The sequence below is a fragment of the Macrotis lagotis genome, chromosome 2 (assembly GCF_037893015.1).
Source record: "Macrotis lagotis isolate mMagLag1 chromosome 2, bilby.v1.9.chrom.fasta, whole genome shotgun sequence".
Lineage (NCBI taxonomy): Eukaryota > Metazoa > Chordata > Mammalia > Peramelemorphia > Peramelidae > Macrotis > Macrotis lagotis.
In genome coordinates, this window is record NC_133659.1 from 13,834,916 (window position 1) to 13,862,364 (window position 27,449).

At 41.6% G+C, this 27,449-nt stretch overlaps 2 protein-coding genes across 3 annotated transcripts in view; one reads left to right on the forward strand and one right to left on the reverse strand.

Annotated features, from left to right (window-relative positions):
* The window catches only part of JAK1 (Janus kinase 1), a 139,988-nt gene extending 119,785 nt beyond the window's left edge, over window positions 1-20,203 (forward strand). For both annotated transcript variants that reach the window (XM_074221254.1, XM_074221253.1), the window contains 13 exons: window positions 3,233-3,373; window positions 3,650-3,737; window positions 5,289-5,416; window positions 8,445-8,580; window positions 10,481-10,632; window positions 11,352-11,502; window positions 11,815-11,909; window positions 13,069-13,261; window positions 13,652-13,776; window positions 15,200-15,372; window positions 16,310-16,427; window positions 17,623-17,733; window positions 18,461-20,203. In XM_074221254.1, coding sequence (XP_074077355.1) covers window positions 3,233-3,373; window positions 3,650-3,737; window positions 5,289-5,416; window positions 8,445-8,580; window positions 10,481-10,632; window positions 11,352-11,502; window positions 11,815-11,909; window positions 13,069-13,261; window positions 13,652-13,776; window positions 15,200-15,372; window positions 16,310-16,427; window positions 17,623-17,733; window positions 18,461-18,556 — 1,707 coding nt within the window. In that variant the 3' untranslated portion in view covers window positions 18,557-20,203. The remainder of the gene's footprint in view (window positions 1-3,232; window positions 3,374-3,649; window positions 3,738-5,288; window positions 5,417-8,444; window positions 8,581-10,480; window positions 10,633-11,351; window positions 11,503-11,814; window positions 11,910-13,068; window positions 13,262-13,651; window positions 13,777-15,199; window positions 15,373-16,309; window positions 16,428-17,622; window positions 17,734-18,460) is intronic.
* The window catches only part of RAVER2 (ribonucleoprotein, PTB binding 2), an 88,001-nt gene continuing 80,021 nt past the window's right edge, over window positions 19,470-27,449 (reverse strand). The window contains exon 12 of the mRNA XM_074220633.1: window positions 19,470-22,958. Coding sequence (XP_074076734.1) covers window positions 22,809-22,958 — 150 coding nt within the window. The 3' untranslated portion in view covers window positions 19,470-22,808. The remainder of the gene's footprint in view (window positions 22,959-27,449) is intronic.

Here is a 27,449-nt window from a genome sequence, read left to right on the forward strand (position 1 = left end):
GTCTATCAGCTTGTAGGGTACTCTCCCTGTTCCCACTAGAATCATCATTATATCAGTAGCTCTTTAAGAAGCAGGTCTTCCTATTTTAGTAACAAAAGACATTATCCACAAGTGCAATTAGCTTCCTCAGGAGAGGAGGTGGCAAATTCCTCCTCAGAAGTATTTGAGTAAAGGCTGGATGATTGTTTGTGGAGTATGGGAGGTTTGCAGCAGAAAGGATTCTGGGAAAATGGCTCTGGGCAGAAATTTGGGGACACAATGGGTCTCCTCCATTCCATCTCTAAGAGGAAAGCAATTAGGCCACAGAGAGAAGGGAAGGTGGATGACTGGGTTTGCTGAATTTCCCCAAACAAGCCAAGATGACTTGGCTAAGGAGAAAGACAAAAATATGCAAAAATTGCACTTCTATGAACTAAACCTTTGAAACTTCCCCATTGCTAGGAAGACACAGACATGCAAGCATTAGGGCAAATAGAACTGAATTAGCTTATTTTTTCCTGAGTTTAGAGAGTATCTTGTAACAAGATCCTACAGGCCCCACCCCAGTTCCAAAGGCAATAGAGAATCAGACAGACCCAGTCTTAATTCATCTGCCAGAGAGAAGAGGCTTAAGGCAGGGAGTGAAGAACCTGCTGTAACTCTTCAAACATTTTATTTTATTTTTTTAGTGTCCACTTCTTTGTCCTTGGCTGGACACCATGCTCTCCCTCCTTACCTTCGCCTGTTTGTTTCTTTGGTTGCCTTCAAGACTCAGCCTCACTTTCTGAAAGAGATCCTTCCATCCACTAGGGTACTGTTTAGATCTTGGGTGTATCTCTATTCATAATGTCTCCTCTATTAGAAGGCGAATTCTTTGAGGGCATGAAACCTTTTAAACCTTCCTTTGTGTCTCTAGAACTTAGCAAAGTGTCTGCATACAATAAGAGTTTAATAATTGCTCCGACTGGAGGCATCCCTCACTCCCCAGGTTGAGTAGTTTGGAGATGTTTAGCTGAATGTGCAAGAAGCTGTGAGTTCAATAGCATGGACAATTCCCTCCACCAAGGCAGATTGCAGTCTGTTTATTAATTAGTAGATCTCAGAAGCATAGATTTTAGACCATCAAGAACCCTGGAGGCTGGCAAGCTCATTCCCTCCCCCCATTTCTTCTTTTTTTTAGTAGATTAGGAAACAGAGGCTTGGGGAAATGGACTTGCCCAACATCACGCTAATAGTAAGTGGAAGAGATTTGAAAACCAGTTCTTCTCCTACCAAAGCCAAACTCCTTTCCACCAGTGTCATGCTTGCCCTGTCATGTCCTGAGGAATTACTTAGACTTAGAGAATCCAGGAGACACACAGCCAGGAGTCCCACAGCTGGCTAGGGTCAGAGTCTGGCCAGCTGTACCCATTAAGCCATGCTGGCTCCACCTTTGGAATGAGAATCCTCCCTGAAAATGAGACAATGAACAGGAGGAGAGAGAGCTGGCCGGGGAGTTGGAGACCTGGGTTCAAATTCTGCTTTGCATTGATGATCTTGCATTGGTGGTAGGGAGTTGATTCACTAAGAGTTCCCAATGAGTGAAAGAAATCATGGGTCTGGATCCCTCCTCCTTCCCCTCAAAAGCAATGTAATGGAACCCTTGGAGGGTTAATCTGGCAGAATCTGGCTGCCTTCTTTTACAGAGAAGAAGACTGGAGGCCAGAGAAGTGAAGTGATGTCTCTAAGATCAGCTCCAGGGTCTCTGTCTGCTCCCCCCCCCCAGTTCTTTCCTGGCTCCCAGGCTGCCTGCTAGGCATCCCCTTCCTTCCTGGTGCTAGGCATCCTCCTTCCTTGGACAGATTCCTCCAATGGACTGGGGATGATCTCTGATTTTCAGGAATGTGAAGCTTGCAAGCTTCCCCTTCATCCAAATGGCCCTTTCAGTCACAGTAATTATATCGAACTCTCAGTGGCATTTCTGGGATACTGCAGACATGTGACTGCCCAGAAAGCCAAGCAAAACCTGCATAAATGAGGCGCCTTTAATCAATAACACTCAAAGGACGTTCAGTGCGGGAGGCAGTGGCTGGGTGCCATTCTCCTTGAATGGTGGATGAGAAGTGTCAGCCAAAATCCAAGTTAATCAAGTTTGGCAAGGATGAATGATATGTGTTTCCACAGAGGAAAGAACTCCTTGGAGTCTCAATGGATCTTTTACCTCCTTCTAGAGCGTTCGTTAACCATCAAACACGTATTGTTGCCTGTTCCATGAAAAGCCAAGGAGGAAAGGTGGTGCAGTAGGTAGGGTTCCAGACTAGAGTTTGATTCCTGGCATTTTCCCTCTGACATTAATAACTGTGACTCTAACCTGTAAAGTATTAACACAACAGGTCGAATCCGTTGAGGGACATGAGAGAACAGATGCTAGTGGTTGGTGGAGATGGTTGTTTAGCACCTGGAGGGTGAGTTTCTACCAATAGTTGGAGTGACTTAACATTGGTAAGGTGTGAGCCATGGTGGGGAAGGGAGACAAGGGAGTCAAGGACAGTCCACAGTGCACAGAAAGACTGTAGAAGGTAAAAGGGACCTTAGAGGTCATCTATTCCAATTTCTCTTATTTTACAGATGGGGCAACTAAGGGAGTAGAAGCAACTTGCCCAAGATCACACAAATAGTAAGCTTTAGAACCAAGAGTTCAAATTCAGCCTCAGACAAATACTAGCTGCTGTGACCCTGGGCAAGTCACTTATTTTCTGTTCATTTCCGATTCTTCAACTTTAAAATGGGGATAATAACGAGAGTCACCTCACCTGTTTCTTGTGGGGGTCCAATGAGGAAATATTTGTCAAGTGCTTAGCCCAGGATCTGGCAGAGAGTAGGTAATACATCCGCCTTTTCCCGCCTTTTCCCCTGCCTACTCCATATTAACAGAATGGACATTTAGGAAGCATTTTTGTGTTTTCTATTTGAGAATCAGTTCCTATGCCCTATTTGAGATAGAATTTGCTTCCTTTGGGTCATTGGTCATTTCAAGGTACACGGAGTCATGGAGGATGAGGATGGTGTGATTATTACTTTCTTTGGGACTGGAAATGCCTTAGATTACCTTTGCCCACGAGGAGTTTTCTTGATAGGAGCCTTATTCTCAAGGCAACTTAGGAATGAGCAATGCTGAAACCCCCCTGGCCCTTGATGGATCCTGTGGAGGCCTCCAGGCTAACAGCTTACTTCTCTGACTTCTGAGCTCCTTTCCTTATCTGGCCTGCTGTAGGGAGAGCACTTGGGACGAGGCACTCGCACCCAGATCTACTCAGGAACCCTGGACTACAAGGATGACGAAGGCAGCTCTGATGAGAAAAAGATGAAGGTCATTCTCAAGGTCTTGGACCCCAGTCATAGGGACATTTCTCTGGTAAGTACCTCTTCAAGTCTGCTGCCATGCTCCCCTTCTCCCAGGAAGCTTGGACCTTCCATATCTGCCATACTCTGTCCTTTGCCTTACATGTGAGGTTACAGTCTCTCTGTGTAGGTGCATGTTTGTGTGCACGATTGTGTGTGTGTACATATGTATGCTGGGGGTTCTCATGTGGAACAACATGCTGGGGGGGCAGTAAGTTTGCTGCAGCTGTGTCCCCGGTGTGCTTCGATTGGTAGGGTTCCTTACATCACTTCTCACCTTCCCAAACAGGCATTTTTCGAGGCGGCCAGCATGATGCGACAAGTCTCCCACAAACACATCGTGTATCTCTATGGCGTCTGTGTTCGGGATGTGGAAAGTGAGTTTGCTTCTTGTGAGGGGGACTCCAGCCCCCCCCCCCCTCCAGGAGAAGCTTGGCTGGGATGTTTCCCAAATAGAAGAGGGGGTTGGGGGGGCTATGGATCTAGAATGGGCTTTTCCCCTCCTTTTTTGTACTTCATTAGAAGAGATGGTTTCTTGATTAGAAGAAGGGAGGGGTACCTATTTGGAAATGAAGGCTATGGGAAGACCAAAAAAATAATGGAAAGATAATTTGATACATAGGAAAAAAGAGTCCTACCTTCAAGTTTCATATTGATTTAAGTCAGACAGTCATCTCCTTTCCCTGCAAGTCATTGTTCTATTCTATTGTGTAAAATGAGGTAGCGATCCAAGGACCTTACAAGGCTCTTGTAACAAGTGAGCTATGGTCCCTCTGATTGTGTGTGTGTGTGTGTGTGTGTGTGTGTGTGTGTGTGTGTGTGTGGACAGAGAGATAGGAAAGAGGGAGAAAAAAGGAGAGCAGAGAGGAACAGAGAAAGCAGGAGAGAACAAGAGGAAGGCAAGAGGGGAGAGACGGGGGGCGGGGCGAGAGGAAATACAGAAAGACACAGAGAGAGCTCTCAATCTTGGGACCCTATTTCCTCATCTGTAAAAACGAGAAAGTTGGACTAGATGACTCTTCCACCTCTAAATCTATGATTTTATGAAATATTCAAAGGTAAACAAAAGAAAGGGATGCTGAGACCAGTCTTTACATTCTCTTGTATGTCTGTGCCTCTCCTCTCTCCCTCATCTTCTCTGTCTCTGTCTCTGTTTGTCTCTGTCTCTGTCTCTTGCTGCCTCTCTGTCTCTCTCTTTGCCTCTCTGTCTCTCTGTCTCTTTTTCCTCTCTCTGTCTCTGTCTCTGTCTCCCCCGCGTCTGTCTCTTTCTCTCCCCCACCTTTCTCTCTTTCTCATTTTTTTCTTTGTTCTCTCTCACTCCTCACCCTCCTCCTTTCTCTCTTCTCTCTCCTCCCTCTCTTCTTCCTCTCTATCTCTGTCTCTTTTTCTTTCTCCCTCCTTCCTTGCCTCCCTCTCTCTCTTTCTCTCTCTCTCCCCCTTCCCTTCCTTTCCCCATCTCTCTCCATAGCTGTAGCTCTATCACTCTTACACTATCCCTAGGAGTTTGGGGAAAACAGTTATTTGTTCTTAATTGGCATATAGAAAAACCAAGTCGCTGATTGTCTTAGGATATGTATACTTCATGGCGAAAACGGGGACTCTAGCACAGACTTCCAATGAGAAGCTCATACTCCAGGAAAATATATTCCAAAATAGACCATTGAACTTGGGGCAGGAAGACCTGAATTCAAATCCTCTCTCATTAGTCATTTATTAGTTTTGTGACCCTGCACTAGTCACAACCTCTGTGAAATAGAAGCAATAATATCACATCCTACTTCTCTTATAGCATTATTAGGAATATCCACTAAGCTCTAGAGCTGCTATTGAGTCTTTAAGAAGTGATTGAGTTGGGGGAAGATTTGGGGATTGTCCCAGGTGCGCAGTTAGGTCACTGATAGTCACACCTTGCCTTTCTCTGACCTCAGACATCATGGTGGAGGAGTATATGGAGTTTGGGCCCCTGGATCTTTTCATGCATCGGAAAAGTGAACTTCTCACCACACCATGGAAATTTAAGGTTGCCAAACAGCTGGCTAGCGCCCTGAGTTACTTGGTAAGTCCAAACCATGATTAGGCTCACCCTGAACATTCAACAGCCAGAAACCCTCGCCCTGGTCATCTCTCTCCATGGAGGGAATTGGTCAGGAAGAGAGATTATCCAGGGATATGTTGGGGAAAACCTCAATGGTGGGTCCAGAACTGGATGAAGGCATTTGAGAATGCTCTAGAATTGTGTTAGGGGATGGGGCTAAAGTGGGATTACAGAAGCCAGTCAGGTCCATCAATCCTAGGAAGGAGTTGGGGAGGGGCGGAGAGAATGGGAATTTAGAATAAATCACTCACCCCTCTATCTACCATTGCCCCATATAATGTAACAGTGTGATCCTGGGATACATTTGCCCCAGTTAGTCAAGCAACCAACCAGAGGAGGTGGTAGGGAGAGGTGAATCCCACAGAGCAGAACTCTTGTGGTTTCCCATGACATAGATCCAGGAGAGAACTAAGAAATGTTGGACTATGAATGGAAAAGAAATGTGGGAGGTCGGTACCTTGAAACTAAGCTCCATTGACCTTCTCTTAGTTATGGTTTTAACTAGGTTGAGTATGGGCAGGATTGTACTTTTTTCATGATGGGTTCTGCAGATGGGGCTGCCTAAATATGATGATGTTTCTCATTGGCAAAAGTCAATACCACAGTTGTACAGATAATCTAGCAAAGGTTCTTGGTGAACCTTACTCTCTCTTCACTCTTACTCTGGTTTTCAGTCAATCAGCAAACATTTTAGTGCCTGCTCTACAGGCATTATTTTAGCCATTGAGGATACAAAGATAAAAATGAAACAGTCTCTACCCTCAAGGGGCTTACATTCTATTGGGGAAAGACAACAGGTAAATCAAAATATGTGCAAAATATTTACAGAATAAATCAATGTAAATGAAGGGGAAGGTACAGGATCTACAAAGGTCTCATGTAGAATGGTACTTGAGCTAAGTTTGAAAAGAAATCAGGACAACTAAGTGGTTGATGTGAGGAGGGAGAGCATCCCAAGCCCATAAAATGGCCATGCTAAGACACAGCCGGCAGAGATCAAATATCACATATGAAAATCAGGATGAGGGGTAATTTGGATGGATTGTAAACTCCACAAAGACATTTTGGTATAAGGAGTCAAGAAAATGTTGGCTGGAACCAGACTAACTATTTGGTCCTGACAGCAAGACGGAACTGCTGGAGTTTATTGAATAAGTGAGTGAGGTGCTCAGACTTAAGCTTTAGGAAGATCTATTTGAACATAATGTGAAAGAAAGATTAGAGAAAGGAGAGAATGGAAGCAGGGATACATGGTAGAAGATTGTTTCAGTGGTCTAGGAGGGAGGAAATATTTGTCTGAATTAGTATGGCGAATGATGAAGGAAACAGAGAAAAGAATGAAAGAGAGAACGATAGATGGAGAAAGAGAAGAGGAGAGAGATGATTGAAGTAGGAACAGTAAACCCTGGGAATTGATTGGCCATCAGTTAGGATGAAGGACAGTCAAGAGCTGAGGATGGCACCCAAGTTGAAAACCAGGGTTACTGGAATGACAGTAATAGGGAAGTTTGAAAGAGGGATAAATTTGGGGGGGATGAGTTCTGTTTTCAATACATTGAGTTGGATACCTATGGAATGTTCAGTTTGAAAAATACAAGATAGTTGGGGATATGAATTAATCCATCAATATTTGTTCAGCAATGACCATGTGCCAAACCCTGAAGATACAAGAGACAATCCCTGCCTTCAAGGAGCTTGCAATTTAATTGTAGAGATGGCATGCAAACAAACATGAACAAACAAGCTATTTACAAGATAAATAGGAAATAATCGATAGAAGGAAAAGCATTAGGATTAAGAGGAATTGGGGAAGCAAAAGATGAGTTTTTAGGATTTTAGTTGGGACTTAAATAAAATCAGAGAGGTCAGCAGTTGAAACAAGGGAAGAAGAGTGTTCCACATAAGGGAGACAGTCAGGGAGAATACCTGGAACCAAGAAATAAAGTATCTTGTTCAAGGAAAGGCCAGGATGCCAGGTCACACTGGACAGGGATAAGTTAATCAGAAGACCGATGTGGGATTAGATCTCAGGAGAGTAACAAGGAGGAGTGAGATGGACCTGTGAGTCACTGACATAAACCAAAGAGACCTAAGGAGATGAGTAAGAGGGTGTGAAAAGAGAGAAAAGACAAGAAAGCTTATGATTCAGGAACACGATTCAGTTGATTTTGGAGGAACAGAGTGTGAGGAGAAGTCAACAGATAAGAGGGAGATCAGGAGAGAGCACAATCATGGAAAACAGTAGAGAGTGGAGGATGGCAGAATGCTCAGGTGCCAGATCCTGCCATCAAGATGGGGAAGGATGGGCTTGGTTTGTACGTGTTTCTTTTCTGGAACAGGAGATGTGAATAATTTCAGAAAGAAGTAGATGAAGAGAAATGGAGAACAGAAACAATGGGGTAGTGGAAGGGACTCAGGAAAACTGCTTCAATTCCAGCCTACCATTTCCCATATCCTTGGGGAGATTTCTTGACCTCTCTCATGTCCAACTTTTTAAAAAACCTGGTTGGTCTTGGGAAGTTATTAGTTTTATCAGTAAGGAATTACTTTCTAACCCTGATTGTCACCTTTTCTACAATTCATTGGTAGCAACTGAAACATTATGCTTTCCTGGGCTTCAGTTTCCTATTTTAATGAAAAGAAAGAGTTGGACAAATGATTATTGGGTCCCTTCAGGTTCTCAGTCCTCAATTTCTTCATCCTCCTAGTCTAAAGTGACATGACCTACCCTCCGTCAAATATTCAGCATTTATCAGAGGCAAGACTTGATTACTTCTTACTCCATGTCCTCTCTTGATTAACCACATCACTGCTGGTGCCTAGCAATTTTGCTCTATCTGCAAAAAAACAAAGAAACAAAAAAACAACTGAGTTTGCAGAGTCAAACTAGACTTCCTTGAGACTTTCTGTCCCAGGGAGGTGAAGGCACTCTTTGTTATTTGACCTGGGGTTGGCGTTGCTCACCACTGGAGCCTCTCTTCTTTTTCAGGAAGACAAAGATTTAGTCCATGGAAATGTATGTGCTAAAAATGTCCTCTTGGCCAGAGAGGGCTTGGATGGTGAATGCAGCCCCTTCATCAAACTCAGCGATCCTGGCATCCCCATCACTGTGCTGTCTCGGCAGGGTATGTCCGCCACGTCATAAGTGGGTAGAGATTTTTTTTTCTCCTTTTGGGGGAGATGGCTCAAAAAAACCCCATATCAACAACTTCTGGAATCGTGTCTTTGCTGTGTTCATTTTGAAAGTCACTGTTGCTTCCCTTATCTGTTGGCTGTCTTTAAACCCGGTGGTGTCATAAGAGGAAATGGTAGACCAGTGAGGCGGCAGTGACCCCGCAGAAGTGTCCTTTCAAAGAACACTAAGTAGCTTGCTGAGGCCCTCAAGTAATGCCCAGAAGACCGGGAAATGGTGCAATCAGAAGCTCTTGGGGGGGGACACTATGATTGGGGGATGGTGAGAAGAAAGAAAAAGAGAGGAAAACTGAGGTGAAAACCTGCAGAGAACAAGGCTTTCAGATCCTAACCATATTTTCAACTAATTCAATTCAATTAACTGAATTTGAATTATTTCTATGTTTATATAATATGCTTGGATAATTTGTGTACAGTTTGAATCAATTCACATATATATTAATTTGAATTCAATCCAATTCATTTGATTAAAAATATTTGTATATATTTGAATCATTTGAATTCAATTTAATTAATTCAATCCCATTTGAATTATTTGTATAAATATATTAACCTGAAGTCAATTCCATTAATTCAATTTAATTTAATTAGCAATTATGAAATACTCTGTATTAAGCCTTGCTATGCTAGATACTGGGGCTCCATTTGTGGAATCAAATAATGAGCTGCTATTTAAATCGCTCTGTTGGGATGTAGGAGAGCCACAAAGATCAATATGGTGAGGTTTCCTCAAGAAGCATATAATCTGATAGGGGACTATCACACGCACACACACAGACCTTTATTACACCAACAAATAGAGCAGGTATAGAGGTTGGGTGCTACAGGAGCTCCCTGCATCTCTGGAAATGGATGCCATTTTTATGTCTTAAATGTCTGAGCTCATGAGCACAGATCTATCTATCAAAGGTGAGTTTCCAGATGTCTGGTCTCTTTGTAGACTAGATTGCCTTGGGCATCTAGATTACCTGGTTCAGAGGTTGCCAATCAATGGGTAGACTTATTGATGAAATGGTACATTTCCCTCCATTTTCTCCAACCCTTCTCTCCCAATATTTCTCCAGTTATCACTTCCTTCTTCTACTCCTCATCTCCAAGCAGAGATTCAGGAAGCCTAGCTGGAGTTAGTAAAGATTAGAAGATCTGGATTCAAATGACAACTCCATCATTTAACTAAAAATCTGAATCTCAACAAGTCATTAGCCTCAAATTCTTTATCTGTAAAATGGGCTTAAAACTACTTGACACCATCTACCTCATGGGAGGCAGGATGATGAAGGAGATAGAGTCAGAGCATGGAGTCAGAAATATTTGAGTTCCAGAATTTCCAAGGTCACATGTCATCCCCATGCAAGTAATTTCACCTCTCAAAGGTCCCAGGCCAAGATTCTAAGATTATAATCCATCAAGAGGGCACCAAGTTCCATTGGAATCCCACAACAAACTCACAAATGTGGACAAAACACCCCACAAAACTCAAAGAAACCTAACCACTTCATAAACTTTCTATGAGGACTCAGGGAGAGGTGGTATATGTAGTACAGAGGAATCCTAGATTTCGAGGCAAAGGAACTTGGGTTTGGATGTGACCCATGTAGCCTTGGGCAAGTGATTTCAGCTTCCTGAATCTCTTTTTCTTGGTAATAAAATGAGGGGAAGAAGAGAAGGAGAAGGAGGAAGAAGACTGCAAAAATACTTTACCGACTGCCTATCTTTGATAATGCCACTAGTGAATGGGTTTTTCTGACCTCCCAAGTTAGTGTCAAGGTCATTTCAGAAGCTAGAATTTTAATGTTGCATTTTGGGGGGGGGTGAATTTTTTTTTTTTGGCAGAATGTGTGGAACGGATCCCATGGATTGCCCCAGAGTGTGTAGATGACTCCAAGAACTTGAGTGTGGCTGCTGATAAGTGGAGTTTTGGCACAACCCTCTGGGAGATCTGTTACAATGGAGAAATTCCTTTGAAAAATAAGACTCTAGCAGAGGTAAATGGATGAATGAAACATTATTATGTATCTGGCATCATTTTAAGGGAGATGGATGGAAATCCAAGCAAGCTTGCTGACAGTTCAAGTTTATTGATAGTCAATTATTGTATAATTTTTATGTACTTATTATGGGTTAGGGATGTCCCTGCCCTTGAGGAATTTATATTCTAAGGTGGCAGAAAAACATGTGTTTGTGCGTGTGTGAGTGTAGGTGGATGTGTGTGTGTGTGTGTGTGTTGGGGTGTAATTGTCTGGGAAGTAAGGTGAAGGCCTGGATTTGAACATGGGCAAAATAAAACAAAAGCTCACCTATGAGAAATAAATTCCTGAGCTAAATTCCAAGTTCCCATTGAAAAGGAGTTGGGATGATGAATTGAAAACAAGTGGTGATATGGCTTGGAGATATCTTCCCCCTTGTTCAAGATACTTCCTCATTCCTAAAGCTACTAAGAAGGGAACCAAAGAAAGTCAAAAACTACCCCCAACCCTTGCCTTCAAAGAGCTCTTCTTCTAATGGTAGGGACCACATGCAAATCCCATCCAAGATCTCTTTGGGTAAATGGGAGGTGATTTCCCAGGGAAAGTGCTAAGATGAAGAAAAACAAATGGATGAACGAAGCCTTTTGGCCCAAAGGAATGTGGGTTGGTATTTCCCTTGAGTCTTGGTTGCTTCTGGAGCCTCCTTCATCCATGGCCCTCATCTTTGTCTCTTCTAGAAAGAGCGATTTTATGAAGGTCGAGTTATGCCGGTCACACCCTCATGCAAGGAACTGGCCAACCTGATGACTCAGTGCATGAACTACAATCCTAGTCAGAGACCCTTCTTCCGGGCCATCATGAGAGATATCAATAAGCTAGAAGAACAGAGTAAGTCCTTCCTCGCTCTGACGATGCTAGGTGGGCGGGCATCCAGGAAGCTGGCCAAGGATGCATTGGCATCCATCAGCTCATGTGACTTGGAGCCCTAGATAAAGCCTGTGTCCAAATAGGAAAAACCAAATTACTTAAAAACAAAGTCATTTCTTTTTTTTTAAAGCTTTCCACCTCTTTATTTTTTAAATACATTCTTTTTTAAATTTTTTTTATTAAAGATATTATTTGAGTTTTACAATCCCCACCCCCCCTGGAAAGCAATCTGCCAGTCTTTACTAACAAAGTCATTTCTGTTGTATTTTCTAGATCCGGATATCCTTTCAGAGAAACAACCAACAACTGAGGTAGATCCCACCCATTTTGAGAAACGGTTCTTGAAGAGGATCCGAGACTTGGGAGAGGTAAAAACACAACAATAAAGGGATTAGCTTCTATGATAGCAGTTGCCATAGACTGAGTATTTTCTCATCCACCAGTATTTTGGGCTCAGCGTAATCATTCAGGGTAGGGAGAGTAGGTATAAAAGTGACTTTCCTTAGGATACCTAGCTCGCAAAAGGTAACATCAAGACTGAAACCAAAGACTCCCACTTCCGAGACTATTGCTCTTTCCTCTATCCTGAGCTGCTTCTCCAAAGGGTCCTATTGGCCAATGATCCCTGTCCTATGACCCCAAAACCCTGGGATCTCCTTAGGGATAGCAGCTAGTGTTCGAACTGGAGTCAGGAAGAGTCTTGCCTCAGACATCTATTAGCTGGGTGACCTGGGGAAAGTCACTTGATAAAATGAAGGAATTTGATTCCTCCTGGGATGGTTTCAACATTTATTAAGCAATGCCAGACACTGCACTAAATACTTTATGAATATCTCATTTGATCAAAGACCTTTAAGATCCTTTTGCCTTCTAAATTCACGATGCAGTCAAGCTTATTTTCCCAACTCTCATTTTTAAATCTATTTTAGTCAATGGGGTTAAAGTGACTTGCCCAAGGTCACACAGCCAGGCCATTATTAAGTGTCTGAGGTCAGATGGGTGCTTTATCCACTGTGCCACCTAGCTGCCCCCAAATTCTAATATTTGATCAGTATTTTGCTGAGTTTCTCCCTGACCATTTTGTACTAGGGAGGGGTGGGAGGGGAGTACCAGATGCTCTGCTTCACAATAATTATCTCATTTGATCCTCACAATAACCCTGGGAGGTAGGTGTTCTTATTCCCATTTTTCAGATGACAAAACTGAGGCAGTTATCTTCTCTCTTTCCTCCCCCTTCTCTCCGTCTGCCTCTCTTTCCTCCCTTTCCCTCCTCCCTTCTTCCTCCTCTCTTCCATTCTCCCACTTCCCTTTTCTCTTTATTCCTTCTCCTCTTCCCCATCTCCTCTCTCCTTTTTCCCTTTCCCTTCCCCCTCCCCTGCCCCTTCTTCCTCTCTTCCTTTATCCCTCTCTCTCCTCTTCCCTCTCTCCCTTTTCCCTCCCTCCCTCCCTGTCTCTCTCTCTCTCTCTCTCTCTCTCTCTCTCTCTCTCTCTCTCTCTCTCTCTCTCTCTCTCTGTCTCACCACCCAGGGCCACTTTGGGAAAGTTGAACTCTGTAGATATGACCCTGAGGGGGACAACACCGGTGAGCAGGTTGCAGTCAAGTCTCTAAAGCCAGAGAGCGGGGGTAACCAGATCGCTGACCTGAAGAAGGAAATCGAAATCTTGAAGAAACTGTATCATGAAAATATTGTGAAATACAAGGGGATTTGTACAGAGGATGGTATGAGGGGCTTCCATGGGGGAGGTGGGAGGGCTTGGTTTGTATTGACTGCAGGGCTAGACATCAAGGGCGGCCCCATCTTCCAGGCTACAGTTGTCTGAAGGATATGTGTGGGGGTATATAAATATATACATTATATATATATATATATATATATATATATATATATATATGTGTGTGTCCATATAGATACAGACAAACATATATATCCTTTACCAGTTATGAATAGGGTACATATATTTCATAGTCATAATTAGTAAAATTTCTGTAAAATTAATCATCTAAAAACAAGTTTATTTCTAATGTGGGTTGCTTTTTTCATTGTTTTGAAGTCAATAGGAAAATAAGCAATTTACCATCTCAGGGTCTTATGATTCTTTTTTAAAACAGGAGGAAATAGGATTAAACTCATTATGGAGTTCCTGCCTTCTGGGAGCCTTAAGGAATATCTTCCAAGAAATAAGAGCAAAATCAACCTCAAACAGCAGTTGAAGTATGCGGTTCAGATTTGTAAGGTAAAGAAGGTGGCCTGTGATTGGAAGCCCCCCTTCCATGGCAAAGGGACTCTTCATTGGTTAGTAAGCCAACTGCCTCGAGAAGGGCACGCCCATTGTCCTGTTTCCTGGAATGCCGTCCATTCTGCCATCATGCCCAATGCTTCGTGATCCCTTTGTGGAGTTTCTTGGCAAAGTAACTGGAGTGGTTTGTCATTTGACAGATGAGGAAACTGAGGCAAACGGGTAACATGATTTGCTCAGGGTTGCACTGCTAACGTGGCATTCTATCCACTATGGCACTCCTAGCTGCCCTTATTTCCGGAGGTTTCAGACAGATGATGCAGAGTGGCTGTTTGTCATTTTTCATCAAATGCTAATCTGCTATTTTATTTACAAAGAACTTCTCGTTTTCCATGAGAAAAATGAGCCTCCAAGAGGGTGGATGACTTGTCCACAGTCATACAGCTTGTTCTTCAGCACTAACCCTGTGCTGGGCTCTGTGCTAGAGCTTGACAAAGGCCTCCTCAGTTGCTCCTCACAACAACCTGGGGTCATGCTGTGTCATTCTCCCTATTGAATGGTTGACATGAGTGTGGTCGACAGGCAGCCAGGAACACTCTAGGACTGGGGTCAAGAGACTCAACTTCTTAAGTTCAAATCTAACCTCAGACATTTCCTATGTGACCCTGGGTAAGTCACTTCACCCTGTTGGCCTCAGTTTCCTCATCTGTCAAATAAGCTGGAGAAAGACATGGCAAACTACTGTGGTATCTTTGCCTAGGAGAAGTGACTGAAAACGACTTTACGACAACAAAAATGTAATCTATAAACATCTGATTTTCTCAGTCAATCTGTGGCATACAGGGATACTTTTGTATGGTTCAGTGACTTGACCTAAAGGATCAGGGATAGCTGGTCAGGGGCCCTGCCCCAACATGGTCATTCTGGAAAGAATTCACCAAGTAGCTGAGGTCTGGTGATGTAGTGCAGAGTAGCAGCTGGGATTTGAACCCAGGGCCACTGTAGGAAAGGGGTCATCAAGGTCTAGTGAATAGAGTCCTGACCTTTCTTAGGGAAGACAGCCCTGCACAGATGAAATTACAGCTAAAGGACTTGGGGTGTTCATGTGCTCTTATTGGCATGGCTTCATCAGTGTAGAAAATTACTAGAGTGGAAATGCCTTCCCCAATGCAGAACCAGGAGCCATTTCTAAATTCCAATGAGTTACCTTGGGGGAAGAGGGTCCCGAAAAGTTAACTGCTGTCCAGGATCACAGAAGAAGGGTTTGAACACAGGTTTTTCTGGCTTCACATCGGCCCTTTGTCTACTAGACCATACCACCCCCTGACAGGTCATTACTGGGCTAAAAACAATAAAGAATCCTTCAGGCTGTTACAGACGGTCAGTTTTGGTGAACGTGGCATGGGTTTTCCTTCCTCAGGGGATGGATTATCTGGGGGCCTGTCAGTATGTCCACCGAGATCTGGCAGCAAGGAATGTCCTTGTTGAGAATGAGCACCGTGTGAAGATTGGTGATTTTGGCTTAACGAAAGCCATCGAAACGGATAAGGAATACTACACAGTGAAAGACGATCGAGACAGCCCTGTCTTCTGGTAAGAAGTACAGCCAAAGAAGCAATAATAAAAGGGATGGAACATTGCTTGTGTCTTACAACAATCTGATGAGGGAAAGGCTCTTATTGCTTCCACTTTATGGTTGAGAATGCTCATCCTTAGGGTACACAGGTCATTTGGGGAGTCCAAGATCCCACTGAGCTGGAAAGGTTTAGGGTCCAGTAAAAGACTCCATCTTCCAATTCATGGGTTCTAAGATCTAGACTTTGAAGGGATCTCAGATGTTATCTAGAGAACTCCCCCTTTACAGATGGGGAAACTGAGGTCCATGGAAATGAAGTAACTTGCCTAAGGTCACTTTTCTTCTGTTGTTTTAGGATTAGCCTTACAGTTTAGAAATGTTCATCAGCCTAGGATTGGTCAGAGGAACTCATTCAACTATTTGCTAAGTTGGAATGAAGCTCTGTTGGATAGTGGATAGAACTGGCCTCAGCTGAGAAAACCTGGGTTCATGTGCTGCCTCTGTGTGTGACCCAATCTGTGTCCCAGCCAGCCAGAACAATCATAGATCTACCTTGGTAAAGGGAATTTCCTTATCAGAAACCTCTCTATACTTAGGAAATCTTCCCCCAAAGAAAAGGGTGATACTGTGCTCAGCGGAAGGAGTATCTTAGACATCCTGGAAAACGCACAAATATTCTATCACTTACTTTTATATCCTCTTTAAGGCTAATGAGGCCCTTTCCTCACAGGAAAGTGATGAGTGTAGATATTGTTATTTGTGAATCACTGAAGAGGAGACAGAGGGTCAGAGGTGAGCCCCAGAACCAAAGCTCTGAACTCGCCCCCCCCCAGTACTCCCGTAATGGGAGTCTGGTCACTTTCATTGGTGATTCAATGTGATCAATTTGTGATCAATGATCTGTCAATTTCTCACTCCAAGAAATCATGGGATTCCCATTATCTTTTTGTCCAGGTATGCTCCAGAATGTTTAGTGCAGTGCAAATTTTATATCGCTTCTGACGTCTGGTCATTTGGGGTCACGTTACACGAACTGCTCACCTACTGCGATTCGGAATCCAGTCCCATGGCGGTAACTGTTCTTCTTGCCTTTTCTCCAAAAGCTCACACAAAGATTAGGAACCACTCTCACCACCCTTACTCTCCATGTCTGACTAGTTTCCTGAGTCATTTAAAAGAGAATGTTATAACACAGACTTAATTCAGGTAGAAAGAAAAAAATATATATATTTTTTCCATTTGAGTTAGGTCATTGGACAAATATTGAATATCCATGCTAAATATTTGAGGCACGTTTTACAAAATACTAAGAATAGTCTTGGTCCTTAAGGAGGTAGGAAAATAATAACAGTAATAATAATAATAATAATAGTATTTGTGTAATGCTTCAAGGTTTCCATATGTTACTTCATTTAATCGTCACAATAGCTCAAAAAGGTAGGCGCTCATATTTATCCCTGTTTTGCAGATAGGGAAACTGAGACTGAGAATTTAAATGATTTGTCTTAAGTCATTCTTCTAGAGAGTGTTTGAGGCTGAATTTGAACTCAGGTCTTCCCAACAGACATCTTTTTAAATGTCAAATGAGGGACACTGAAAAGTAGGATCCTGAATTCTGCGTAATTAATTAACTAATTAATGTTTGTCCTTAATTTTCAAAGAAGACTATGATATCAGGGAGGTGATGACATGACAAGCACATGAATTGGATTTGAGCGAGGCGGGCTGTGCTAAGTCACCAGCCTCACTGTCTCCTCCATAGCCATCTGGGTCTAGATATGAATCAGGACAACCTGGATGTGAGGCAATCAGGGTTAAGTGACTTGCCCAAGGTCACACAACTAGGCAGTGTCTGAGGTCAAAATTGAACTCAGGACCTCCTGACCTGAGATCCAGGGCTATGCACTGTGCCATCTAGCTGAGCTCTGGGTGAGGAGTGATATCATAACCTTGAAGGATCAGAGAAGCTGCACAGAACTCATGAGAGATGTGAACTAGAGCCTGAAGGATAGTATTTAAGTCATTATTGTCACCATTAGTAGTAGCAGTTTCAATAGCAATAGCAGAAGCCGCATCAGTGGCACCAGATTGGTTAGGGTCCTGAATACCCAGGTGAGGAAAGCGGACCCTATCCTATGTGTAAAAGAAAGAATAGAGCCAATTTTACAGCTAATCCTAAAAACAGACAAACAAGAAATTGAGAGTGAAGTGAAATGGTTTAACAAAAGTCAAGGTCAAATACTTTTTGATGGTTTTGTTTTATCCAGATGTTCTTGAAGATGATTGGCCCAACTCAAGGTCAGATGACTGTCACACGACTTGTGCGTGCATTAAAGGAAGGAAAACGTTTGCAGCGCCCATCCAACTGCCCAGAAGAGGTATTCTTGGGACATTCCATTGTAACACACCAAGATGCTAAAGTCTATTGGGTCAACTGGGGATCCTGGGTGGAGAGGAGGTAGATGATGAGAGGGAGGATATGCCCTTTAAAGATACTTATGAGGTGCTAAGTCCACACCTTAAGTGAAGACTCCTACTCCCTATTATGCCTCCCTCTGTCTTTCTATATGCACTGTCGTATCTAAGCCCAATAACACAGGTAGAACCTTGAAAATGAATGTGGTGTGACTAAATATATTATCTTTTCTACATTCCATAAAGCCTTCAATTTTTGTGACTAAATTCAAGACTATAATGTCAAAATGTCATTATAAGTAATATTAGCTATAATTGAGCAGTGGGAATTGGAGGAAAGATGTAAATGGAACATGAATGTTCTGCCAATTCATTTGCTCTCTGGATTTTGATCAGTCAGTTCCAAGCTTGGTGTTCTATCTATCACCTTAGATTTCATCTCCAAACTACATTTTAAAAGTAACTGGTAATATTTTGAGGTTGTATGGACAATGGATGAATCAGTAAGCTTACTGAACTTTGCAAATTGTATCTGGTTCAGGTGCCCCTTTCTGCCAAATACTCAATCTCATTTTAAGGGCTTTATTTTTAACTCATAATTTACATTCTTTTTAAAATTTATTTTAAAAAGCAAACCCAAACCAAATCAACTCAACACCAACATTTTTTCCCATTACTCTTTTTTTACAGGTTTATCAACTAATGAGTAAATGCTGGGAGTACCATCCAAGCAACCGAACATCCTTTCAGAACCTCATCCGGGGATTTGAAGCACTTATAAAATAAGATCCCATCAATCAAACATTGATTTAAGTGCCTGTTCTGTTTGAGGCACTCCTCTAAGTGTTGGGGCTTGGACATTGCCCAAAAACTTTTGTTTGTACTGCCCAACAGTTGGCAATCTGTCCCCTATAGAAGTCAAGTAGCTAATCTCAGTTGGGGGTGGGGAGGACTCTTTTTAAAAAATGTAAACATTTGTATTCTCCCCCAATTCAGTCATTCATTCAAAAAACATTTATTGAGTGTCTACCACGTATGGTAGTGCTTAATATCTTAGAATGGTTCTTTGCAGGCGATGATCACAGAATGGCAACCGATATAAGGAACCCCCATTTTAAGCACTCCTCTTGTTGGACAATGTATTCCACCAGCTGCTGTAGTTGGTGGCTCTCATTTCATTGGGCTGTTGGTTGCTGATAATTTTAGTAACACCCACATGGCTTGTCACAAGAATAGTATTTCAGGTATCAAGAAACCTGGCCCAAATACTCTCTGAATTTATTTGCTTCACTGGCATTTATGAGTTATAATAGGAAACTGAATCCATTTTCCTGACTTGTCAAATTGAGGCAAGGGCCATGGGCTTTTCAAGTTACCTTTCTTTGTACATACAAACTTTCAGTATCTAAACAAATGGACCAAACCTTCTCTCAAATTCCAGTTCACCTACTGCTTTTGAAAATGAAGGGAATTCTACTGATGTGACTTTCTCTTACAAGTCATCTTCTTGGATCCTGGGTGACCAGGGTGACCATCTGTAAAAAGATCGGCTGGGCAAAGGGATGCAGCCTGTGCCTACTGGACAGACCATATCCTGCCTAAATCGGATGGACTTGGGAATTGAATGGATGGCATTGACCTTGTTATCAACACGTCCTAAGCAGCTGAGCTAGAAGAACCCCAATACCACTCAATATGCTTTATTCTTTTTGTTTTTTTAATAAAAACAAAAGTGTACCTTTTTAATTTTCAAACTTTGCTACAAAAAATTATTTCTAAGGATTTTGACACTTCAGAAGTCAAACTCATTTTATATGTTGAATGGAAACATTTAGATATGCCATATAAATTGTATTATACTTTAGGGTGTTTCTATACTTGACGTGAAAAGGCAAAAATGTCTTTATGGAATGGGTATAGGCAACAAGCCTGTCATTGGGGGATAGCGTCCACATCCCCATCATGTGCAACCTGGAAGCTGATCGCCACCTAGAGGATTCTCACCTCTTGGAATCTAGTATCGCCCGCCTAAAAGGTGCCAACTCTTGGGTTTGAGGGTAGCCGGCTAGACAGTTAAAATGACGTGGTTGTCAATCCAATGGGAACACAAATGGTTTTAAAGAATGTCTCTAAACAATCATTTAAAACTCTGTGGTCCTAGTGTGCCATTACTTCTCACCTTCTTATCTTGAAAAATGCTTTTTGGAAAGATGCAGGGCTGGCAATACTGAGAGACAGACGACAGAGAGATGGGCTGTTCAAATTTGTGTAGTGAGCTAAGGGCCCATTTTCTAACCTTGCCCACATCCATATTTGTCTTATGCAGGTAGCGGAATGTTCCACCATTACCCCCACTTGTACCTGTTTGGAACCTGTGTACAACCTATATGCACTTTGTTACTCTTTATACAAATAAATCTAATAAAGAATTGACATGCATATGTCTTTTTAATATTAAGAATTAGATGAACACAGAGCATTTTAGTTTGATTACATAGAAAAATAACTATAATACAGAATTTTCATGGTTTCCCCTCTCCCCCCAGTAATGGGCTTGGTTACTGCGTATAGTAGTAACAAGCACTAGGAATAGCCTGGATAAAAAATTCCCGGTAACCCCAACTCTTCACTTTAGGCCAGGGTTTCAATCCTCTTCACAGATAAACTGGAATGGGTCTGTGTAGCTGCTGGTTAACAATCTCGATTTTAGAGTTTTCCTTCTTTGCTTTCCTGTTCACCGATCTTGAGAAGGGTCACAAAAACATTTGATGCAAAGTAGGAAAGAACAAGGGAAAGGAAAACATGGGGCAACGATCAATGACAAGCAGGTTGTTGAATAATCACTGGTTATATTGCTAAAGATGAGAGGCAGCATGGCTGAGTTGATAGCAAATGGACCTGCTGTTCAAGGCGCTCCCTCTGCTTCTCACCCCCACATCTTCGATTGGGTAACCCTGGGCAGGTCACTTGACCTGCAGCAGATGCCCATGGGCTGACGGCCTCGGTAGAGCAAGTTTCCCCATTGGGAGTTCTTTTTATCAATGAAATCATGAATCCAGTCCCTGTCTTATTTGAAGAATCACTTGCAAGTTGAAGAATTCTGAGAAAGAGCTATGTAGCTACCCCATTAGTATAATTAAAACGTCCAACTGACCAACAAGCTTTTATTAAGTGCCTACTGTGAGCGAGGCTTGGCGACATGCTGGAATTGAACAGATGCGATTTCAGGAACAGAAAACACAGGCAGGAAGTTCAGCAAATTAAAATTCACTCCAGACTACACAAAGCGTTATTAAACATCAATACCATGTGACATAACTAAAATAGGGCAGATTTTCTTCTTGTCTCAAACATAACGAATCCTAAGAATGGCCGAAGACTCTTTTAATTCTATTTTGAAAAAGTTTGGGATCCTTAAAGAGCCAAGGTCTGTATTTCATCCATCTGGAAACTTTGTGGAATGCAAGGGCTTCCCAATGTCCTTCGGGTTTACTGTGGGGTACAAGCTTTAACTGACTATTTTAATTAAAGGGGAAGGGAACAAGCATTTATTAAGCGCCTACTATGTGCCAGACCCTATGCTAAGCACTTTACAAATATCTTATTTGATCTTCTAGACCAGAGGTCATCAATACTGGTACCACAGTAGGCTCCTTCAGAAGAATGACAATAATAATGAACGTTTATAGAGCGCTTTGACATTGGAAAAAAATGTTTCCTGATCTCCTTGGCTAACAGAAAGGAAGATACTGATTACTTGACTGCTTTGGAAGAATGAAGAGAAGGTCACCAAAATGACAGTGGGGGCTAATGGCTGAGTGGTGGTCTGCCTCTGCTCTCTGCTGGGAAGCTGGCAGAGGAGTCTTGCTTTCCCTGCTGACCACAAGTCTGTGATGAATGAAAATCAAGACTCTTTAAGGGTTCCTATTCATGGACACTTCAGAGGGTCAAGGGCCAGTGCAAGTCTTCCCCCAAAGTATCTAGAATCTAGCTAGCTAGCAACCTCTTGTGAGGGACTCAATTACCCAATCCAAGAGAAGTGGTGATCGTATCATCAAAATGAGTTTTTCACAATGACAATGGAGAAAGAAAAGTGATTCTAGTCCACTTAGTTGTTTTTCACTGTTTCATACATTTGTTAAAAACGTTTTTTTAAATGCAAAGTAATTCTTATACTTTCAAAGTCAAATAGCTACCACAGAAATAAAGCTATGGCTAACCATGTTCTACCAAACAATCACACTGCCTATATGTCTCCACATGGAGTTTGTACCGCAAAGTTGATTGTATGTCAGCAATTTCTTTTTGCACATAAAGCTTCTCAAAACAAGGTCATGACTGGTTCTTGGAACGTGCTTTTTAACAACTGGGCAAAGCTCAGATGATCATAGACTTAAGAGTTCAAGGGGACCTTACAGGTCAGTGGGTTCAACCTCTTTATTTTATAAATGAGGAAACCAAGGAATCAACCAAATGGTAACAGAAAGTAACTGGGACTTGAACCCAGGTCCTTGAATCCCAAATCCCAGTGCATTTCTTGCTACATCATGATATCTCCTACCTACAAAGGAAACTAGCAGAAATGGGTGGAAATGCACATTGGCTTATGGGGTTAAAAAAAAGAAAAAGAAATCAACCTATCATTAGACTCACCCTTCTAAGGCTCAGGAAACTTTATTGCTTTAGATGATTAGAGAAGGTATCAAAATGATTATGGGAAAATTGGTATTTGCCAACAGAAAATAAGGAACATTGTTCATCTCAGCAATCTATGATAAGTTGAACATCTTATTTAGGATGCACCTAATACTAGCGGGAAATGGTCTCAGTGGATGTCTTCTTTTTTTAAATTATTGCTTCTTATTTTCATTTGGCAAATCTGCCATCTGTGAAGCACTCGATGTTCCTCCGGGGAACGGTGATCCATTTTTTTTTTCAAGATGGCTAGTCTGGCCGACTTTAAGGCAGCGATGAACAGCAGAGGTCCTGGAAATGAGCTACGCGGAGCAGACAGGAAGACCGACCAATGGAGGGAACCTCAGTAGACACGCTTCTTCTTTAAGTAGGATTCTGTATAATACCCTCCTGTGCCCTGAGAGTGTTGGTCAACAAATTCCCCCGAGCTCCCTTCAGGGGCAGAAATGAGGTATGAGGAGCCTCGCTTTTCATTTCTTAAAGGTGAAGTTACCTGGAAGAAAGGAACCAATACAAATAGTAGCCGATAGAATCTTAAGGCCAGAGCTTGTTCATTACTGGAAATGTGTATAGAGGGCCTGTGCCTCAGCCTCGCCACCTCCCACAATGGTTCTCATTTTATGTAGAAAAGAAAATGGTGTAAGAAGCACCTGCCATCCTTCTCCCACATATTAAAAAAAAACAAAATCTCTAGGAAAAAAAAATCATACAGTGACTTTATAAAGCCCAAGAGGGGAACCAACAGATCATATGCTTCCGAGAGAAGCAGAGATGATGGAAAGGAGGATCCCTTTCCCTTTTTCTTTGTCCCTCTCCCATTTCTCTTCCTGGATGTTCTACATTTTAATCAAATTCTTGTTTCTATCTTCTTGCTACGGTAGTTTCTAATCTTTCTTCTATCACCCCTTTCCCTCCTCTTCTCCTTTCCCCTTCATTTCCCTTCCTTCTCTTTCTTCCCTTCTTTCCATCTTCTCTTTCACTCTCTCCCTTCCCTTTCTCTCCTTTCTTCTCTTCATCCCTTCTCCCTCTCTTCTCTTCTCTACCCTCCCCCTCCATCCCTCCCTTTCTACTCTCTCTCCTCTATCTCTTTCTCCTTCTCCCTGTTTCTTCCCCCTTCCTCTCACATTTCTACACCTTTCTTTCTCTTAGTCTTTGTTATATAGGATGAAAATATCTGAAGATGAAAGTGTTGTGAAAAACAAAAGCTAGAATACATTTTTAAAAAAGAAACTTTTTAAAAATTGCCCTACCCAGGTTTTGCCTTCAAAAATGTCACCTAGCTGACTTCAGTTATAGATTTGTTGAATGGAGTATTGGTGTAGTAAGAACTCTCTCACAAAAGACTGATAAAGAAATAATATTAGGGGCAGAGCCAAGATGGTGGTGTGAGGGCAGGAATTCCCAGAAACTCCCCCCCAAATTATGACTCCATTTACAATTTAGAGGATCAGAACCCACAGAAAGACTGAGTGATACAATTTCCCAGTCCAAGACAGCTTAGAAGGTCTGTTCGACTGGGACTAGGGGTTGAAGGGCAATACAGCTAGAAATAGTGACTGTGGGAAAAAATATTGAAGCAGCTTGTTTGGTGGACTTACGATGAAGAAGGCAACGCATCCCAGAGACAGACCTGATATGGCATCTGAACACAGACTGAAGCACACTTTTTTTCCCCTTTCTCTAACTTCATTTCTCTTGAGATTTCTCTCTCTTTTTGTGGGGAGGGGGGATAATGTTTACTTTCACAACAAGATTATTGTAATAACTAAATATATTCATAAACAAAAATCTTGAAAATAAGTCTTCATACAAGCAGAAAGGACTTTGAGATCCTTTTGGCTCCAAGTCTGCTTTTAAATTAAATTCATTTTGAATCAGACATGATTTCATCTGTAGAGGGAAATTCGAGTGAGAAAATTCCTCCTGGTACCTGTTCAAGAACTTGAGAGTTTTGCCTGGGACATTGAAAGATTAAAAAGACGTGGGACTTCAACCTTGGTCTTCCTGCTTCCATGGCCAGAACTCTATATCTGTTTACCATGCTGCCTCTATTCAATCTTTTTATTATCACAGGATCTTAGGCTTTAGAACTGGAAGGAACTTTAGAATTAGAAATCATCTAATAGAATGATCTCATTTTAGAAAAAATGGAGGCCCGAAAACCTTCAGTGTCTTCTCCATGTCATGGTTCTGCCCATGGCTAAGGTCTAAGTAGCAGAGCTGAAGGTTCAGCCCAGGTTGGTCAATTCAAAATCCAGAGCTCTTTCTGCTATGTCCTAACATCAGACCTAATGCAATAACAGATTGCATTGAATTAGTACCTAAACCAATCTAGTCAAGTCAATAAACATTTATTAACCTGGTATTCAACTATATATTTGCACTATGGGAAGACTGAATGAGCAAGGCTTCTCCAAAAGCTTGCTCTTTCCTAGAATGACCAGAGTCCCACCCTGCAGACATTGTACAAACAGGATATTGTGATGCCTCTCAAGATTTTCAGGGATTTCTGCTTTTCAGCAAGAAATTCTTTAAAGATTCAGTCAACCCTTCACCTTTTAATTTAATTTTGAAGCACATAATAAAATGACACTGTCTTTGGATGCTGTTTTGGTACTCGGTAAATTATTTTTTTCTTCCCAATTTTTTATATCTTCCCTTTATTCAGACCAAGGGCTTTTAACCTGGAGTTCCTGATTTTGAGAAAATTAATTTAAAAATTAAAAATTGATATAATTAGTTTCCTTTAAAATCTTGTGCATTTTATTAATTTACAAACACAATTTAAAAAAACGGGTGTAAGATTCACCAGACTATTCAAGGAGACTAGGACCCACAAAAGGTTAAGAACCCCTGGTTCATTTTATTTGGGGGGATGATCATAATTTTCGATTAATGGTTTTGTGTTGACGCACACTTGGTTTCCTTCCTGATACCCACTTTTGCATGTCACAAGAGGATTTCCTATTTCCTTTTCTCAGGTGTTGTAATTAACTGTCATGCTCTGAGTTTTATGGTCAACCAGGTACCACTCACCTAATTCAAATGGAAACTTGAATTACAGACTTTGAAAAGGGACATGACGAGATTTCTAGAGACTTTGTCTTTTGTCCAGGTCCATCATGCTTGGTTAGAGGTACAGTTGGCAATGATACTGGCATTGCATCTCCCCTATTTAGTCTTCTTATATTAATGAATTGAGTGAGCTGTTGATATTGGCCTTAGAGATGCAACCTTTGTAAAGGAATATGTCCCTCTTCACAAAACTGAAACTGGAACTTGGTTTTACCACCTTGATCCCAACCACACAGTAGACCCATACATTTCAACTGACAGATGGTGGTCTTTTTTTTAAAATCATAACACATAACTCTGGAAAGACATCCTATTTATTCAACATAAATCTTTGGAGCCACTTTGGAAAACAGAGTCTAAGGTGGTACAAGTTGGTACTTTTCTCTTAACCTTTGACTTTCCTTTGTCAAATTACTCTGAATTTACAGCATGCCATCAAATCTTTTACTAGCAATTAGGGGTCACCTTTGGACCTGACTTTCCATTATCATACCTCAGGTTACTGGTTCCCTTGGTGATGGCAGCTTGGTTTGCTCTAGTAAGAGTGATAAAATGGGGAAAAATCAAGTTTACTTTTCTAACATTCCTAATGAGCAGTCACAGGTTCATCATTACTACCTTATGCCATTTAGAGCATAAGACAAAGTTAGAATAACCAATGTGGTGGTGTGCTGAACCTGAGTAGTGTATATTTATCTATGAAAGACTTCAAATTAGTACCCTGTTAAACTGCATCCCATGAAATGTGACTCATCAGTCTGGTCTAACAAAAACTTCTTAGACCCAGATTTTGTCATTCAACTTGTCTGCTAACCCTCCAGGCTTTGAGTCATCTGAAAATCTGACAAACATAAGTCTCTGTCTCATCATTCAAGGTTCTGATAATAAGCAATCTCAGGATCCTGGAATCCTCTTGACTATCTCTGGGAGACCTTAGGTAACTCACTTAATGACCCCATGCCTCAATTTCTTCAAGGGCAAAATATTCAGCCCCCCTGGATTCCTCTGAGGTTCTACCCTCTCTAAATCTAAGAACCTCAAAGACACAGCTCAGATGAAATTTGACTTAAGACACACAGCCAAAAAAAATCTCAAAGGCTTACTGGTTTCTCTTTGTTTTGGGATGTGTTAATGCTCTGGTTAGCTGTTTGGAATATTTAAAAGATATATTCTGCTTTTAATCTGAACTTTCTTTTTAAACTAATTTGAGTATTTGGAGGGGGAAAGTGATACAAACTTAGCATAGGGTTCTTAGCCTAGAGGCCAAAAACATACTGAGGGTCCATGAATAGATTGCAGGGGGCTCATGAATTTGGTTTTAAAAGTATTTTTAACTCCGTTTACATGTAATTTCCTTTGTAATCCTAAATATTTTGTTTTATACATTAAAAACATTATGAGAAGAGATCCATGGGCTTTCCCAGATTGTCAAAAGGGTCCATGATTCAAAGCAGGTTAAGGACCCCCCCCCCAATCTTAGTCATTTGAGGTCCAGACAGAATTAAATGTCCTACACATGGTCACTAAGGTGATATGTGTTAAAGATAGGACTTGAACCCAAAGGTCCCTATCCATCATCAATCATCTATCCACCTCACCACCTGACTCTCAACTAGAAAAAAATTTCAATTCCTAAAGTTCTATTTTTTTTTTTACAATGAACTTGCTTTTTAAAATAACATAAATTTTTGATGATTGTTTTTAGGATGAGAATCATTTGTGACCCTTGTCGTCTCTGCTAAAACTACGTGATTCAAAATAACTTCAATTGCTACTCTGATCTCTTATGTTTTTCATAAAAAAAAAAATCTGTTTAACATTCAATGATTCTATTTTGTTTTACCCACTGGGTGGCAGCAAAAGACTATTGAGGACTATTAAAAACTTTCTGCAATTCAACTTTTTCTTT